At 44.5% G+C, this 18909-nt stretch overlaps 1 protein-coding gene across 5 annotated transcripts in view; it reads right to left on the bottom strand.

Moving 5' to 3' along the window:
• The window catches only part of LOC150054363 (uncharacterized), a 715379-nt gene that overhangs the window by 597297 nt on the left and 99173 nt on the right, over window positions 1–18909 (bottom strand). For all 5 annotated transcript variants that reach the window (XM_090346707.1, XM_090346706.1, XM_090346705.1 and 2 more), the window contains 2 exons: window positions 16711–16836; window positions 6229–6354 (listed from right to left, as the gene is read on the bottom strand). In XM_090346707.1, coding sequence (XP_090202833.1) covers window positions 6229–6354; window positions 16711–16836 — 252 coding nt within the window. The remainder of the gene's footprint in view (window positions 1–6228; window positions 6355–16710; window positions 16837–18909) is intronic.

The following is an 18909-nucleotide window of genomic DNA, read 5'->3' as shown; positions in this document are numbered from 1 at the left end:
CCTTTCTGAGGCTTGGAAGAACTTCTAGCTTTGGGGTTTCCATAGCAACGTCTCCCCACTGCTGGAGCTCTACTGCTCTCAGTCATCAGTCTCAAGAACCCACATTTTAGAAACCCTGTAAGGTTATCCAGAAATTTCACCACTCTAAAGGGTAGCAAACCCAGTTTTCTAAGTGGGTCAATTTATGGCCTACAAAGCTAAGTTTCTATATCCCATCTCCAAGAACTCTCTGTTCAATTTATGTAGCTTTTCCCCCTTCCAACTTAACTGTAAAATATAGTTATTCTGCATAATACTGTCTTTATATTTATTTATTTATTTTTATTACCTTAACTTACAAAGTGGTTTCAATGCAACATGTCAGTTTATGAGTACAGTGCATCTTGAGACTCTTAAGTCTTAATCTAAATTGGTTACAAATCTCTTTTATCTCTTCCCAAAGGAGTCATGTGACAACAATACTTGTCCAGTGCTTTAGGAGTTAACATCTGCCATGCTAATAATTTTTAAGTCATCAGCCCCCCCCCACCCTATGAGGTGGGAGATTGGTGGAGCCAGGCTGCCAAAGAAAGACTTGGCAGCAGACTGAAGGGTTAATGTGACACTGGGTAACAACTTAATGTTTCATTTTACCCTCAGAGCCCAATGACAGAGCTTTCATTTATTCTGACTTACAGTGAGCAAAACCAAGGTTAAGAGGCACACTCAGGCAGCAGGGCTTGCAAATGGCAAAGAAAGAATTTCAAGCACTAGTTCCTTAGTTGTCCTTTCTGTATTAGAAAAAAGATAGAAACATACAGACTATGACTTCCCCAACCTACCCAAAGGAGAAGACCTAGGGACACACACAGACAGAGACAGACAGACAGACAAACAGACAGACAGACAGACAGACAGACAGACAGACAGACAGACACACACACACACACACACACACACACACACACACACGGATGCCACTGTAAAAGCTGTTCAATTAGAAGGTTTCCTTACAAATTGCTACCTGCATGAGGCCTATTGGCAATTAAAAATTAATTATCCCTTAAATGGGTATGTCGCCACCTTCTGGGCTGAGATGCACACGGAATCATCATCTCCTGTAAGAAAGGACATCCAGCTATTCTGGTGCGTGTTTACTTGTACATGATGCTCTGTGTTCAAACAAGATGGCTCAGACCTGTGCTAATCCATTATTATCAGTTAATTGAATCTGTCACTGCTCATTTACCTGGACATCTTTGATGGAGTCTACAAACAACCCTTCACAATCAAGATCTCCATAGAGTAGATTCATGGTTGAATAGCTTCCTTTGAAGCCACCCACAGTGGGAAAGAGATGCCCAGGTTTTGTATTTCATGTGGGGAAACAAACAAGAAATCTTGCCAACACAAGCAAACAATCCGGATGTACTCATTTCTTTTGCTCTTAATTGGAAAACTGGATCACAAGGACTTTGTATTCACTTCTGTAATGAAGGATCAGAATACTATAGACATATAGGAAGTATGGATTCAAGGCACAAGCAAGTCAGGAAACTGGACAGTAACTAGCCTGTCCTCCAAAATGAGGGTGTTCAAGGCCAAAGCCAAAGCCATGTCTCCTGATCATATACACAGCAGCTGACAAAAAAGGTCATAGGGAAGTAGGCATAGAAAATAGTGTCCAGTGATTTGAAATGGGACATCTCTCATATAGAAGATAAGACATGGGAAGAAGAGAGACAGAGAGGAAGGAATGGAATGAGGAGGAAGAAGAAAAAAGGGGGAATAAGGAAAATAGAGGAAGAAAAGAAAAGGAAGGAGAGAGGGAGGCAGGAAGGGAGGAAAGAAGGGAGGGAAGAATGAAGAATGGGAGGAAGTTAGCAAGAGAGAATTATTCTAGGAATCCTATGTACTACTCCAACTCCCAACTCAAGCAGCTAGTCAGATCATTCTGGGTATGGTAATGCACATCTCTAATCCTAGACACTAAGAACACACAGTCTGATTGTATTTCAGACCAACTCTTGGGAACAAAACTTCAAAAGATCCCATTTTAACTAATAAAAATCTGGAGTCAGTGGCGAGCACCTGCCATCCAGCTATTTGGAAAGCAAGTAAAGCATAAACAAAAAAGTATATTTAAGAAAAATGAAAGAAGCAAAAGGGACTGGTAGTGTTACTGAAGTGGTAAAACACCTACCTAACAATAACAAGGCTTTTCATTCAATCTTTAGAATGAGAAAGACAGACAGAGAGATAATAGAGACAGAGAGATGAAGGGAAGGAGGGAGGAAGGGAGGGAGGGAGGGAGGGAGAGAGGGAGGAAGGTCAGAAAGAAAGATACAAAGAAAGAAAGAAAGAAAGAAAGAAAGAAAGAAAGAAAGAAAGAAAGAAAGAAAGAAAGAAAAAAGGAAGAAAGTGCAGATGGGCTTTATCCACTTGGATCCCAACTATTCGCCCCAACCTAGATGGAAAATAAAATATGGAAAGAGAAAATACTTGCAGACTTACCACAAAAAAGCAAATCAAATTCTCTCACTATTCTTTGTTTCTACAAATATTTACTTGGTTTTTGCTCTGGACCAGACACTGGGGAAAAGAGTAATAAATAAAATATTCCCACGGAGCATACAAACTATTTGGAGAAGATATAATAAACCAGAAAACATTTTGTCACATGGCCATAAGAGGTACTAAAAATAAACCAGGATAATGAAGAAAGATCTTTTATTTGAGCAGGGAAACCGTGAAGGCTTGCTTGATGAGGGAACATTTGATCAGACATATAAAGTGAAAAAGTCATGCATCATGGTGAGAAAAGGATCAGAAGAAAGGACCCATGCAAAGGCCATGAGGTTCTATTGTGCTCAGCACTGCTCCACCCAAACAAGGGTATCAGAGGCCCAAGAGAAGTGACACAGCTATGCAGATTTCAGGCTATCTAGGCAGCAAAGTCTAGGAATAAAATTGTTCTTCATATACTTTGTATAGAGCATACTCCAGGGAAAGAAACAGAGTTGAACAAAGGAAGAACTGAAATCATGAAAAGTTCTCAAAAGAGAATTCAGCCAATCCTATAGAGAGCTTTAGGTTGGAATGGTGGGGGAGGGGTGGAGAATGAACTCATGGCCTGGGCACTTTTCCATAGCTTTTGCCCAACAACAACAACAACAACAACAACAACACCAAGTAGCCAAAGAATGATCTTCTCAGCAATCCAAAATTCTATATAGAACAATAAAAGAGCCTGTATAGCAAAAACAATTATTAGCAGAAAGAACAGTGCAGGAGGAATTTCAACACCAAACTTTAGGCACTATTACAGAGCTATGGTAACCAAAACAGCATGATACTGGCACAAGAACAAGCCCAAGGATGAATGGAATAGAACTAAGGACCCAGATATTAAATCACAGACCTAAGGCTAACTAATCTTTGAAAAGGGAGCCAAAAAAATAGAATGGAAGAAAGTCTTTTCAACAAATGGTGCTGGCAGAACAGGTTAAGTACCTGCAGAAAGCTAAAGTTGGATCCTTCTATGTCACTTTGCACCAGGGTTAATTCCAAATGGATCAAAGACTGAGATAAAAGCAGATACCCTAAAAACTTTATAAGAAGGAATAGGCAATACACTAGACCTCCTTGGCAAAGGCTGAAAATTTCTTAATAAAGACCTAGACACACAACATATGAAAGAAAGCTTGGATAAATGGGACTGCATTAAACTGCAGAACTTCTGTATGCCAGAGGACATAGCTAGCAAGTTAAATAGAAAGCACACCAAATGGGAGAAGATCTTCAATAACTATACAACAGACAAAAGCCTCATAGGTAAAATATAACAACAGCTAAAAAAATTGAATCACTCCAAAACTAATCTTCAAAGAAACAACCATCCCATTAAAAGATGGGCCAAAGACTTAAAGAGACACTTCTCTGTGGAAGAAATAAGAATGGCCTATAGACACATGAAGAAATGCTCGACATCTCTGGCCATAAAAGAAATGCAAAGCAGAACAACTCTGAGATTCCACCTTACTCCAGTTAGAATGGCCAGAGGGGATGTGGCCAGGAGTGATCACTACTACACTGTTGTTGGGAGTGTAAACTCATTCAACCACTTTGGAAAGCTGTATGGCAGTTCCTCAAAAGACCAAACCTAGAGCTCCCCTATGACCCAGCAATTCCAGTACTTGGCATTTACCCAACTGTAAATACTAGCACATACTAAAGCCACTAGCACAATGATGTTCATTGCAGGACTATTTACTATAGCAAAGATATGCAACCAACGCAGATGCCCCTCAGTAGATGATTCGATCAAGAAGATGTGGTAATCATACACAATGGAATTCCATGCTGCCATCAGAAAGAATGTCTTTGCCTATTTGTAAGGAAGTGGAAAGATTTGAAAAAAATCATATTAAGTGAAGTAAGCCAGACCCAAAGGAACATAGACTCAATGGTTTTCCTCATTTGTAATAATTGGTTCAAACCTTGGACTCTCCTAGCAGAGGATTACAATAGCTCAAAACCTAGATACATAAGGCCATATAGGATGAGGCTAAATGAAAGGACTTCCAGGATATGGAATCAAGAGCCATATAATGTGTGATTGTGTTCTTAATGTCCTATGTTATTTCTCACCTCTTTTTTTGTCCCTTGGTTAATCTCATATTGTTACTGTATCTGATTTTGTTACCTTGTCATTGTATATCCATTTATTTGTTTATTTGAAACAGGAAAGGGGGAAAACAAGATGAGGAGAGGGGTCAGGGGAGGGAAATGTGGACAAAAACATGAGAAGGGATATCAGTGTGTGAAAAGTAATGCACCTTGTATCTGACAAATGAGACTGTAACCCTTCTATTAATTAGAATTTAGAGTTTATAAGGCCTAGATTCAAGATGCAAGGAAGCATGGAATGTTTCCAAGAAATGAACCAGGAGTCTTGTGATAGATGGAATGCAGGGAAAACTGTGATGAGCTCAGAACTTCATGCAGAAGATGAACAGGCCCCACGGGCACTGGCTGGGGAAGATTTCACATGCTCTTGGGCGGCCGGCCGCAGTGTGAAATTCTTACACACTCATTCCACTGATTCTGAAGCCTCTGAGATAACCAGACATGGTGTGTAAAACAGGTGCTGCCCTAAACACGGTGTAGGTGAGCAGCATGGCCAAAACTCATGGAGAGGAACCCTGGCCCTGTGATGTGCCTGAACTCCAGTCCCTAGGGACTGGAAGAAAGGCTATATCAAGAACATGGTGAACCTCAGGGGCTCCCTGGTCGGAATATAAGCGTCAGCAAATACGATTATAATGAGAGAGCTACTTCATGGAGTGACAACAGGAAGATATTGGATGTGGGAAGATGTGTTTCTTGGTCTCACTTTCTAGAGGCCAACTGAAGGCCTTGGGGTAAACTCTGGAGGCCACAATTGTGTGAGGGAAGCCAGAAAGGTGCATGTAAAACTGTGCACCTGGGAGCCAAGAGAGGGGCCTAGGAGTAGACTGGCTCCCTAGCCAGCACGAAGCCCTAGGTTTGATTCCTCAGTACCACCTAAACAAAACAAGCTGGAAATATTTCTGTGGCTCAAGTGGTAGAGCATTGGACTGGAGAAAGCCCAAGGACAGTGCTTAGGGCCTGAATTCAAGCCCCAGGATCTGCAAACAAAAATTCTTTAATATAAATAAATGAAAGGACTGGGAGTTTGGCCTAATGGTATAGTGCTTGCTTAGCATGCAGGGACAACCCGGGTTTGATTCCTCAGTACCACATACATAGAAAAGGCTAGAAGTGTTGCTGTGGCTCAAGTGGTAGAGCTCTAGCCTTGAGAAAGTCCAAGGTCAGACATCAGGCCCTGAGTTCAAATCCAGGACTGGCAAAAAAAAATTGAAAAGAAACTGCACCTGTCCAACTATAGCAAGTCCCACACTCTCCCCAAACTAGACCAGAGTTGGATGGGCCTGGGACTGCAGGAGCAGACTCCACCCATTCTGCCTGCATCACAAGATTCTGGCCACACCCCGTATTAGGTCCTGTTTCTCGCTGACCAATGGGATAGGAGATTTGGGGCCACGCCCACATTCCACGCTGCCTAGCAATACTGGTATTCTGTCTGTTGACTTATACCACTACCAGCAACTGTTGAAGGGAGAGGTGGCTGAGTGGTGATCGAGAGAATCCAGGTGATTTGGCGATAGACTTGGATACTCGCTTACTTATTAGTGATTGGGTACGTACAGGAGATTTCGAAGAGCCTGGGAATGTGGCCGGTCCATCTTTCCCATCCCAGAGCTGGCACGTCTGAACGATCAAAACCAAGAAAGAAACGACTGCAGGAACATCAGCAGAACTATCTTCATGGATCTGAAAAGATAACGAAGAAAAATAAAAGGGGAGGCAAGCCCACGAGCAACACCACTGGGGTCTGTAATTCACGTGAGGGTGCAGCCAGAGACCAAGCTGACCCTGAGGCTTCAGGCACAGTCGGAGCAGCCAGGGTCAAGAGTGTCACAGGTCCCAAGAACAACAAGGATCTGGAGAGGGGCTACCAATACCTGCTGCTAGCCCTGGACTGGAGCAAATTACGACATCAACAGCTCTTCCGTGAAATCCACCAACTAAAGCAGGTAAAGAAAGAGCTGCAGGAACAACAGCAGGAAGAAAATGAGAAGCTGGCCCAGGTGCAAGAAACACTGAAAGCAGAGTTAGAAGACCACAAGGTAGCCACACAGATGCTGCTTTCAGAAAAAGGCCACTTACAATCTGCCCTGGCCCACATGGAACAGGAAGTCAAACGAAGTCAGGTGGAGCATGAAGATCTGACCAGCCGCCTGCAGGCTTCTCAGCAACGCAGCTTAGACCTAGGGATGGCCTTGTCTGCCCTCACCACCACGCAGAAGGACATTGAGCAGAAGAACAGACAGCTCATCCAAGACCTGGGTGATGTGAAGCTGCAGCTCGAGGAAAAGAGCAGAAGCTGTGACAACCTGCAGGAGCTGAATGCAGACTTACAGGGGAAGCTGGACGTGCTCCGGACCCAGAAGTCCAACATGAAATTGAAAATAGAAAAATTCCAACGAGTGCTAGAGGAGCGGGCAGTGCTGAAAAGAAGAATAGAAAGTGTGCAAAGTGTGGTGAGTGCATTGAGGTTGGAGAGGGACAAGATTGCGGAGGACCTGAGGGTGGAGAGGTCCACGTGGACGGAGAAGGTGCAGCGGCTCTCACAGGAGATGAACCAACTCACAGACGAGCGCGAGGAAGACCTGTGGCAGACGGTGGATCTAGAGAACAAGCTGGCAGAAATGGAGAACAAGCTGGCAGAGGCACAGCCCCCTGCAGGACCATCTCAGGCTGACTTAAAGAACCTGGAGCAACAACTTCAATTCCAGGTTCAGGAAAACCAAAGCCTCAGTCTCCAGAACCTGGAGCGACAGGAACGGCTGCTGATACTGCAGAAGAAAGTGGGCGACAAGGCTCAGTCCAACATTTTTGAGACCCAGAAATGCACAGACCTGCAAATGAGAGAGCTGAAAGAGCAGCTGGAGCAGCTGCAGGAAGCTTTCCATAGGCTGAGCACTGAGAAGGACCAGCTCACCAGCCTCCTGACCTCAGAGCAAAAGGAGAATGAACACCTTCTGGAGAAGCTGGAGCAGCGAGAGATGGAATTAGGAGAATGGAAAGAGGTGGCTGAAGGAAGTTTTCAAACAGCCCAGAGTCTTCAGGAGCTCAATGCTCAGTACCTGGCCCAGCTGCAGGAACTCAAAACCACCTGTGAAGAGAACATGGCCTCCATTCAGCAGCTGAGTGCAGAGAAGGAGGAGCTGCAACAGCACCTGCTGAGGCACACCCAGCTGCTGGAGCAGCAGCAGCAGCAGCAGGACCTGACCCTGACCCAAGAGTTGCAGGACACTCTCCAGTGCCTGGAAGCCACTACACAAGAGAAGGAGCAACTCCAGGCCCAGCTGAGCTTCCTGGCTTTCCAGGAAGGTCAAGAAGGGGACAAGGAAGAAGCAAGGGCTGAGGAGGCAACTCCAGCCGCCGTGACCATCCCAGAGGCTGTGGACATCCCACAAGTCATGAAGGCCTTTTACCCGAAAGCAAAAGCAGTTGCTGAGGTGACAAAAGTGAAACTCAGCCAACAGCTGCAGGAGCAGCAGGCCCACTGCCAGTGCCTGGCCAACTTGGCAGCCCAGTGCCAGACCAAGCTGGAGCAGCAGGCCCTGTTTCCCAAGAGCAGGAACCATGGTCCCTCAGGGGACAGGAAGCAGGACACGCGGGTGTCTAAGAAGATGAGAATGTGCTTCCTCCAGCCCCTGCCTGATAAAGTGGAGCACCAGAGTCCAGCAGGGGACCTCCAGCACCGGTGTGCCCAGCTGTCCAAACACATCAGCACCCTCGACGACTCCATAATGCTGTACAAAGAACAGATGGAAGTCCTGGACCAACTCTATAAGGAGAAAGATGAGTGTGTCATGGAACTCTCCCAGGAGAAGATGCAGAAGAAGGAGGAGCTGCAGGAACTTCTGGTGCTCCTTGTGGGTGAAGGCACACAGTGCCAGGGCCAGATGCCTGCAGACCCTGAGACCCCTGCTGCTGAGGTCACTTCACACCTGCCAAGCCCCTCAACATTGAAGACAGCAAGGAGCAGAAAATCTTTGCAGATGCCCAACTCAAAGACAGTGTGCAGCCTGCCCAGGTAGAGGCAGGGGGGCCTTGTCCCCGAAAGGCCTCCACCCCAGAGCCCACTGTGATGCTGAAGCCTGATACCCAACCCCCTGAAGAGCTTTCGGGCCAGGGCAATGAGCAATCCCGATCCTCTCCTTTCTTCTCCAGGCTGAGGAAAATGATGTGCTGGCAATAATGGTTCTTTAAAGACTTGTTAGCCACCATGGCAATCTTTTAGGCCTGCACCTAATGGGTGATGACTGGACTTCAACCTCAGGCCAGATAGGACAGAGACTGCGGGAGGTGGCCCTAACTCTAAGTCATCTAAACAGCCACTGGTTGCCGGGGAAGGAGGGCCCTTGATATAGTTTTCACAAATAATCAATTTTTACAAAGAAAAATAAAATGTTATATTTACCGAATCCAACATGTTCCTTTTCTATATAAATGACTAAACACAATGAATTCTGTGAACATTTGGGGAGTAATATTTTGAACATGTATAGAAATAAAACTTTAGTTTACAAGTAAAAACAAAATCAGTCTTTAGTGCCCAGGATGGCTTTGAACTGCAATCCTCAGTTCTCAGCCTCCTGAGTAGCCTCCATGGCCTGCTCAACAATTAAAATTTCAAAAAACAAGGAAAATAACTCTTTGGCTTCAGAATAGTCTGTTGAGGTTCAGGGTACAGCTGGAAGGTAACAAATAGCACCCGCTGGGTGCCACAGGCTCACACCTGCAATCCTAGCTACAGGAGGCTAAGATATGAGGATCACAATTTGAAGCCAGCCCAGGTAGCAAAGTTAATTGGAAACTCATTTCCAACCAACTACCCAAAAAGCTGTAAGTGGAACCATGGCTCAAGTGGTAGAGTGCTAGCCTTAAGCAAGAAACGGTCAGAGACAGAGCCTAAGTCCTGAGTTAAAGCCTTAGTAATTCAAGAGAATGGAAGCATGGAAGCAAGGAAGTGAGAGAGAGAGAGAGAGAAAGAAAGAAAAGGAAGAAAAAGAAAAAGTGAGGAAAAGCACATACTGTGCACAAGAGACACAGAGAGAGGGTGGGAGTGAGAAATAGAGGGAAAGAGAAAGAGAGGGAGAGAAAGGGAGAGAACATTACCAGTACAGGTAACCAAAATTGCAAACGAGAAAACAAAACAAAACAACCAAACAATGCCATGGTGATGAAGAAGCACTGCTTTCAACACACACACACACACACACACACACACACACACACACACACACACACAAATACAAATAAAGATGGAGGAGGAAGCAGACAGCTTATCTAAACCAAGAGGACACCAGGAGAAACCCCAGTCACATCTGGAAAAACAAGAAAAGCGAGGAAGGAAGATGGCGTCGAGACAATAGGGATGCAGCCTAGCCCTCTCTGACAAAAAGAGAGAACCAGGGAGTCCCACGAGCCAACTACCTAAAGAAATCCACAACAACAAACTCAAAAAGCAACGGAGGAGGACTCAAAGCGGAAAAGAAATCCAGATAAAGCTCACATCCAACTTTCTCAAAGAATTCGGAACGCGAAGACCCCTCACCCACCTCTCCCCGCCGGATCCAAGCCACGAAAGCCGCGGAAAGCCGCGAAAAGTGGCAGCTGGTACCGGTCCAAGCCACGAAAAGAGGCTTGAGCGGGTGCCGGCTCCACGCTGGGAAAGCTGTGGCGGGCGCCGGATCTAATCCACGAAAAGCAGTGGCAGTGGAGGGCGCAGGGCTCGGAGCCCAATGGCTGCAGAAACCAGCACAGAACCGGGCCAGCGAACGGCGGAAGCAGCGGAACCCAGACGTGGAACACAGGCGGCGGCGGAGACCCGAGGGGAGTGAAAGACTCCCCACCACCGTGGAGCACCCGCAGACGGATAACACCAATCAAAACTTGTCAACATCTAGAGTCTTCCAGCTACAGAGGTCTAGGTTGGTTATATCTGAAAAACTATAATCGTGTTTAGTATTAATCTTGCTCCCATTTTCAAATGGGCAGAACAAGAAACTCAAGAAAAATGTCCAATCAAGAAACAACATCCCCCACCCAATGTAAACAGACAATGGAACAGTCACTGGCAAACCTAGAGGAGAGTCTTCCAAGTGCTATACAAATGCAATTGATAAACATCATTAATGAAAAATGTGAAAATGTAAAGAAAGAGATAAGGGAGGAAGCCATAGCTGCACAAGAGGAAACCATAAGCAAGGTGATAAGTGAAAAAGAAGAAGCCATAAAGGAGGCCATAATAAAGGTTTTTCAAAGAAAGATGGATGAAGTCATAGAATCCACAAATAAAACAGTGACTGAACTCCAGCAAATGTTCAAAGAAAGTAAGGCTACTGAGTTAACCACTCAAATGGAAATCAAGGAGCTAAAGAAATCCATACATGATCTAAAAGAAGAGATGCAAGGCATCAAAAATGAGCAACTAGAAGCAAAGGAGATGAAAAATAAAGTAGATAGCTTTGATAGCAGGTTAGACAATGCAGAGGAGAGAATTTCCGGGGCTGAAGATAATTTAGTTATTCTAGAGAAAGAACAGAAAATGAGTCAATCCAAATCTAGGAAAAATGAGAGAGGGCATCAGGAGGTCCAAGATACAATTAGGAAGCCTAATTTAAGGCTAATTGGTATTGGAGAAAGAGGTCAATGGTATTGGAAATATACTTCAGGGAATCATCTCAGAGAATTTCCCAAACATCCAGAAGGGCAGGCCCATCCAGATACAAGAAGCTTTTAGAACCCCAAACAGACCTGACCAGAAAAGAACATCCCACCGCCACATGGTAATCCGAACTGGATCAAATAGAAACCAAAAAAAGGATCCTAAAGGCAGCCAGGGAAAAGGGTTCAGTAACCTATAAAGGAAAACCAATCAGAATAACCCCAGATTTCTCAGCAGAGACCATGCAAGCAAGAAGTGACTGGAAGCATATATGTCATGCCCTTAAGTCAAATAACTACCAACCAAGAATCCTGTACCCAGCTAAGCTCTCATTCATAACTGAGGGAACAATAAAAACATTCCATTCCAGGGGAAAGCTGCAACAATATGTCGCAACAAAACTAACACTACAGAGAATTCTCAAAGATGTTCTATACATAGAAAACCAAAATAAATGCAATATAGGGAAAGAAATGGCACCTAAACAGCATACCATCTAAGGACCACAGGAACTGTCAAGACACAGGCCCAAATAAAAGCTTTTAAAAATGGTCGGACCGAATAAATATCTCTCAATCCTAACTCTCAATATCAATGGACTTAAATAACTCCAATTAAACGGCATAGGCTGTCTAGTTGGATCAAAAAGCAAGAGCCATCGTTCTGCTGTCTTCAAGAGACACATCTTACCCCAAAAAACAATCATCTTTTGAAAGTGAGAGGTTGGAATAAACTCTATCAAGCTAACGGCCCCCATAAACAGGCTGGAGTTGCCATCCTCATATCAGATAAAATAGACTTCAAACTAAAATTAGAAAAAAAAAGACAAAGAAGGTTACTACATACTACTAAAGGGATCTTTCCTCCGGGAAGACATAACGATCCTAAATATTTACACACCCAATCCCGGAGCTCCAAACTTCATCAAGCAAACTTTACTTACACTGAAACCATACATAGATCCAAATACAGTGATTGTCGGTGACTTTAACACACCACTCTCACCTATGGACAGATCAACAAGGCAAAAACTCAACAGAGAAACCTTAGAACTGAACAACTATATAGACCAACTAGATCTAACAGACATCTGCAGAATATTCCACCCAGCAACAACACAATATACGTTTTTCTCAGCAGCACATGGAACATTTTCCAAAATAGATCACATCTTAGGCCATAAAACAAACCTGGACAGATTCAGAAACACTGAAATTATTCCATGCACACTCTCAGACCACAAAGGCATCAAATTGGAACTGAACACACATCTCCACCAAGGAAAACCCTGTAACTTATGGAGACTGAACAACACATTGTTGAATCACCAATGGGTCATCGAAGAGATCAGAACAGAAATCCAACAGTTTATGAAATTTAACAGTAAGGAGCACACAAAATGCCAACTCCTTTGGGACACAGCAAAGGCAGTACTCAGAGGAAAATTTATAGCGCTGAGTGCCTACAACAACAAGTGGGAAAAATTGCAAACCAACAAGTTAATGTCTCACCTTAAGATCCTGGAAAAAGAGCAACAAACCACCCTAATCCCAGGAGAAGAAAGCAAATTAGTAAAATCAAAGCAGAATTAAATGATTTGGAATCCAAAAAAACTATAGAAAGAATCAACAAAACAAGGAGTTGGTTCTTTGAAAGAATTAACAAAATTGACAAGCCCTTAGCAAATCTTACCAAAAAAAGAAGACAGCATATCGAAATAAACAAAATCGCAGATCGAAATGGTAATATCACGACAGATCCTGAATATCCAAGATCCGGAATATCATGAGGGAATACTTCTCAAACCTTTATGCCAACAAATTTGAGAATCTAGATGAAATGGATGAATTCCTAGCCAATATTAACATACCCACACTGAACCAAGAAGAACTAAGCCAACTCAACAGGCCTATTTCAAGCTCTGAAATAGAAATGGCAATTAGAGAACTTCCACCTAAGAAAAGCACAGGGCTAGATGGATTCACAGCTGAATTCTATAAGGTCTTCAAAGCAGAGCTCACACCAATACTCCTCAAGCTCTTCAACGAAATTGAAAATGAAGGTTCCTTACCAAACTCATTCTGTGAAGCCAGTATAACCCTCATCCCCAAACCAGACAGAGATTCATCAAAGAAAGAGAACTATAGACCTATATCTTTGATGAACATCGATGCAAAACTTCTCAACAAAATACTGGCCAACCGTCTACAACACCTCATCAAAAAAATTATACACTATGATCAAACTGGATTCATCACAGGGAGGCAAAGCTGGTTCAACATACGCAAATCAATTAATATAATTCAACACATCAACAGGAGCAAGGACAAAAATCACATGATTGTCTCAATAGACACGGAAAAGGCATTTGACAAGATCCAACACCCCTTTATGTTAAAAGCTCTGGAGAAACTAGGAATCCATGGAACATTCCTCAATGTAATAAAGGCTGTGTATGAGAAACCTACTGCTAGTATTACACTTAATGGTGAAAATCTAAAGCCATTCCCTCTAAAATCAGGAACGAGACAAGGATGCCCACTCTCTCCACTCCTCTTTAACATAGTACTAGAATTCCTAGCCAGTGCAATAAGGCAAGAAGCAAGCATAAAGGGGATCCAAGGAGGGAAAGAGGAAATAAAACTATCCCTCTTTGCAGATGACATGATTCTGTATTTACAGAATCGTATAGACTCTACTCCCAAGCTCCTTGAGCTGATTCAAAGCTTTGGAAGAGTAGCAGGCTATAAAATCAACCCTCAAAAATCAACTGCCTTCCTTTACACCAACAGTGAGAGGAACGAGGCAATAATCAGGAAAGAAAGTCCTTTCACAATAGCCTCAAAGAAAATAAAGTACCTAGGAATTAGCTTAACTAAGAATGTAAAGGACCTTTTTGACGAAAACTTTAAAACCCTAAAAAAGGAAATTAAAGCAGAACTAAGGAAATGGAAAAACCTCCCATGCTCCTGGATTGGAAGAATCAACATTGTGAAAATGACAATCTTGCCAAGAGCTATCTACAAATTCAATGCAATACCCATCAATATCCCAATGTCATTCTTTAAAGAAATAGAAGAGGCAATCCAAAATTTCATATGGAATAATAAAAGACCCCGTATAGCAAAAACACTTCTTAGCAGAAAGAGCAGCGCTGGAGGAATTTCAATTCCAAACTTTAGACTCTATTACAGAGCTTTAATTAATAAAACAGCTTGGTACTGGCACAAGAGCAGGCCTGAAGACCAATGGAATAGAACTGAGGACCCAGATATTAAACCACAGACCTATGGCCACCTAATCTTTGACAAGGGAGCCAAAAATAGAATGGAAGAAAGACAGCCTCTTCAACAAGTTGTGCTGGCAGAACTGGTTAAACACCTGCAGAACACTAAAGTTGGATCCTTCTTTGTCACCCTGCACTAGAATTAACTCCAAATGGATCAAAGACCTGGAGGTAAAAGCTGACACACTGAAAACTTTACAGGAAGGAATAGGAGATACACTATGCCTCCTTGGCACAGGTCAAAACTTTCTTAATAAGGACCAAGAATCACAACAAATCAGAGAAAGACTGGATAAGTGGGACTGCATTAAACTGCAGAGCTTTTGTAAGGCAAAGGACATAGCTAGTTAACTAATCAGGAAGCCTACAGAGTGGGAGAAGATCTTCACCAACCAAACAACGGACAAAGGCCTCATATCTAAAATATATCAACAACTCAAAAAATTGAATCACTCCAAAACTAACCTCCAAAGTCACAACCATCCCATTAAAAAATGGGCCAAAGACTTAAAGAGAGTCTTCTCTGAAGAAGAAACAAAAAAGGCCTACGGACACATGAAGAAATGCTCAACATCTCTGGTCATAAAAGAAATGCAAATCAAAACAACTCTAAGATTCCACCTCACTCCAGTTAGAATGGCCAGGATCAGGAAAACGAATAACAACAGATGCTGGAGGGGATGTGGACAGGAGGGATCACTACTACACTGTTGGTGGGAGTGCAAACTCGTTCAACCACTGTGGAAAGCAGTGTGGCAGTGCCTCAAAAGGCTAAACATAGAACTCCCCTATGACCCAGCAATTCCACTACTTGGCATTTACCCAACCATCCAGAAACAAGGACATACTAAATCCACTAGCACAACAATGTTCATTGCAGCACTATTCACCATAGCAAAGATATGGAACCAACCCAGATGTCCCTCAGTTGATGAGTGGATCAACAAGTTGTGGTATTTGTACACAATGGAATTCTATGCTGCTGTCAGAAAGAATGACATCGCCCCATTTGTTAGGAAATGGAAAGACTTAGAAAAAATCATATTAAGTGAAGTAAGCCAGACTCAAAGGAACTTAGGCTCAATGGTTTCCCTCATTCGTCATAATCAGTAGAAACCTTGGGCTCTACTAGCAGAGATCTGCAATAGAGCAAAATCTTGATACATAAGGCCATATAATGTGAAGCTAATTGAAAGGACCTCCAGGATATCGAAACAAAAGCCATATAATGAATGATTGTTGTCCTTAATGTACTATGTTGTCTCTCATCTCCTTTGCTGTCCCTTGGTTACCTCATGTTGGTATAGTATCTCACTTTGTTATCTGATATATTGAATTTATTTGTATTTGGATATTTGAAATTTGATAGGGAAGGGGGGAAAACCAAGATGAGTGGAGGGTTTGGGGGGGGGGAGGGAAATGAGTACCAAGGCATGTGAAAGGGTATCAAGGTATGTGAATTAATGCACCTTCTATATGGCAAATATCATGTAACCCTTTTACTAATTACAATAAGAAAATATGGAAAAAGAAAAATAAATAAATAAATAAATGGAAGGACTGGGAGTTTGGCCTAACGGTATAGTGCTTGCTTAGCATGCACGGACAACCCGGGTTTGATTCCTCGGTACCACATACATAGAAAAGGCTAGAAGTGTTGCTGTGGCTCAAGTGGTAGAGCTCTAGCCTTGAGAAAGTCCAAGGTCAGACATCAGGCCCTGAGTTCAAATCCAGGACTGGCAAAAAAAATTGAAAAAGAAACTGCACCTGTCCAACTATAGCAAGTCCCACACTCTCCCCAAACTAGACCAGAGTTGGATGGGGCTGGGACTGCAGGAGCAGACTCCACCCATTCTGCCTGCATCACAAGATTCTGGCCACACCCCCTATTAGTTCCTGTTTCTCGCTGACCAATGGGATAGGAGATTTGGGGCCACGCCCACATTCCACGCTGCCTAGCAATACTGGTATTCTGTCTGTTGACTTATACCACTACCAGCAACTGTTGAAGGGAGAGGTGGCTGAGTGGTGATCGAGAGAATCCAGGTGATTTGGCGATAGACTCGGATACTCGCTTACTTATTAGTGATTGGGTACGTACAGGAGATTTCGAAGAGCCTGGGAATGTGGCCGGTCCATCTTTCTCATCCCAGAGCTGGCACGTCTGAACGATCAAAACCAAGAAAGAAACGACTGCAGGAACATCAGCAGAACTATCTTCATGGATCTGAAAAGATAAGGAAGAAAAATAAAAGGGGAGGCAAGCCCACGAGCAACACCACTGGGGTCTGTAATTCACGTGAGGGTGCAGCCAGAGACCAAGCTGACCCTGAGCCTCGCCTGCCTTCAGGCACAGTCGGAGCAGCCAGGGTCAAGAGTGTCACAGGTCCCAAGAACAACAAGGATCTGGAGAGGGGCTACCAATACCTGCTGCTAGCCCTGGACTGGAGCAAATTACGACATCAACAGCTCTTCCGTGAAATCCACCAACTAAAGCAGGTAAAGAAAGAGCTGCAGGAGCAACAGCAGGAAGAAAATGAGAAGCTGGCCCAGGTGCAAGAAACACTGAAAGCAGAGTTAGAAGACCACAAGGTAGCCACACAGATGCTGCTTTCAGAAAAAGGCCACTTACAATCTGCCCTGGCCCACATGGAACAGGAAGTCAAACGAAGTCAGGTGGAGCATGAAGATCTGACCAGCCACCTGCAGGCTTCTCAGCAACGCAGCTTAGACCTAGAGATGGCCTTGTCTGCCCTCACCACCACGCAGAAGGACATTGAGCAGAAGAACAGACAGCTCATCCAAGACCTGGGTGATGTGAAGCTGCAGCTCGAGGAAAAGAGCAGAAGCTGTGACAACCTGCAGGAGCTGAATGCAGACTTACAGGGGAAGCTGGACGTGCTCCGGACCCAGAAGTCCAACATGAAATTGAAAATAGAAAAATTCCAACGAGTGCTAGAGGAGCGGGCAGTGCTGAAAAGAAAAATAGAAAGTGTGCAAAGTGTGGTGAGTGCATTGAGGTTGGAGAGGGACAAGATTGCGGAGGACCTGAGGGTGGAGAGGTCCACGTGGACGGAGAAGGTGCGGCGGCTCTCACAGGAGATGAACCAACTCACAGACGAGCGCGAGGAAGACCTGTGGCAGACGGTGGATCTAGAGAACAAGCTGGCAGAAATGGAGAACAAGCTGGCAGAGGCACAGCCCCCTGCAGGACCATCTCAGGCTGACTTAAAGAACCTGGAGAAACAACTTCAATTCCAGGTTCAGGAAAACCAAAGCCTCAGTCTCCAGAACCTGGAACGACAGGAACGGCTGCTGATACTGCAGAAGAAAGTGGGCGACAAGGCTCAGTCCAACATCTTTGAGACCCAGAAATGCACAGACCTGCAAATGAGAGAGCTGAAAGAGCAGCTGGAGCAGCTGCAGGAAGCTTTCCTCAGGCTGAGCACTGAGAAGGACCAGCTCACCAGCCTCCTGACCTCAGAGCAAAAGGAGAATGAACACCTTCTGGAGAAGCTGGAGCAGCGAGAGATGGAATTAGGAGAATGGAAAGAGGTGGCTGAAGGAAGTTTTCAAACAGCCCAGAGTCTTCAGGAGCTCAATGCTCAGTACCTGGCCCAGCTGCAGGAACTCAAAACCACCTGTGAAGAGAACATGGCCTCCATTCAGCAGCTGAGTGCAGAGAAGGAGGAGCTGCAACAGCACCTGCTGAGGCACACCCAGCTGCTGGAGCAGCAGCAGCAGCAGCAGGACCTGACCCTGACCCAAGAGTTGCAGGACACTCTCCAGTGCCTGGAAGCCACTACACAAGAGAAGGAGCAACTCCAGGCCCAGCTGAGCTTCCTGGCTTTCCAGGAAGGTCAAGAAGGGGACAAGGAAGAAGCAAGGGCTGAGGAGGCAACTCCAGCCGCCGTGACCATCCCAGAGGCTGTGGACATCCCACAAGTCATGAAGGCCTTTTACCCGAAAGCAAAAGCAGTTGCTGAGGTGACAAAAGTGAAACTCAGCCAACAGCTGCAGGAGCAGCAGGCCCACTGCCAGTGCCTGGCCAACTTGGCAGCCCAGTGCCAGACCAAGCTGGAGCAGCAGGCCCTGTTTCCCAAGAGCAGGAACCATGGTCCCTCAGGGGACAGGAAGCAGGACACGCGGGTGTCTAAGAAGATGAGAATGTGCTTCCTCCAGCCCCTGCCTGATAAAGTGGAGCACCAGAGTCCAGCAGGGGACCTCCAGCACCGGTGTGCCCAGCTGTCCAAACACATCAGCACCCTCGACGACTCCATAATGCTGTACAAAGAACAGA

The sequence above is a fragment of the Megascapheus bottae genome, chromosome 15, assembly GCF_031878675.1.
Source record: "Megascapheus bottae isolate mThoBot1 chromosome 15, mThoBot2.hap1, whole genome shotgun sequence".
Taxonomy (NCBI): domain Eukaryota; kingdom Metazoa; phylum Chordata; class Mammalia; order Rodentia; family Geomyidae; genus Megascapheus; species Megascapheus bottae.
Note: the sequence above shows the minus strand (reverse complement) of the source record. Positions and strands in the feature narration are given on the sequence as shown.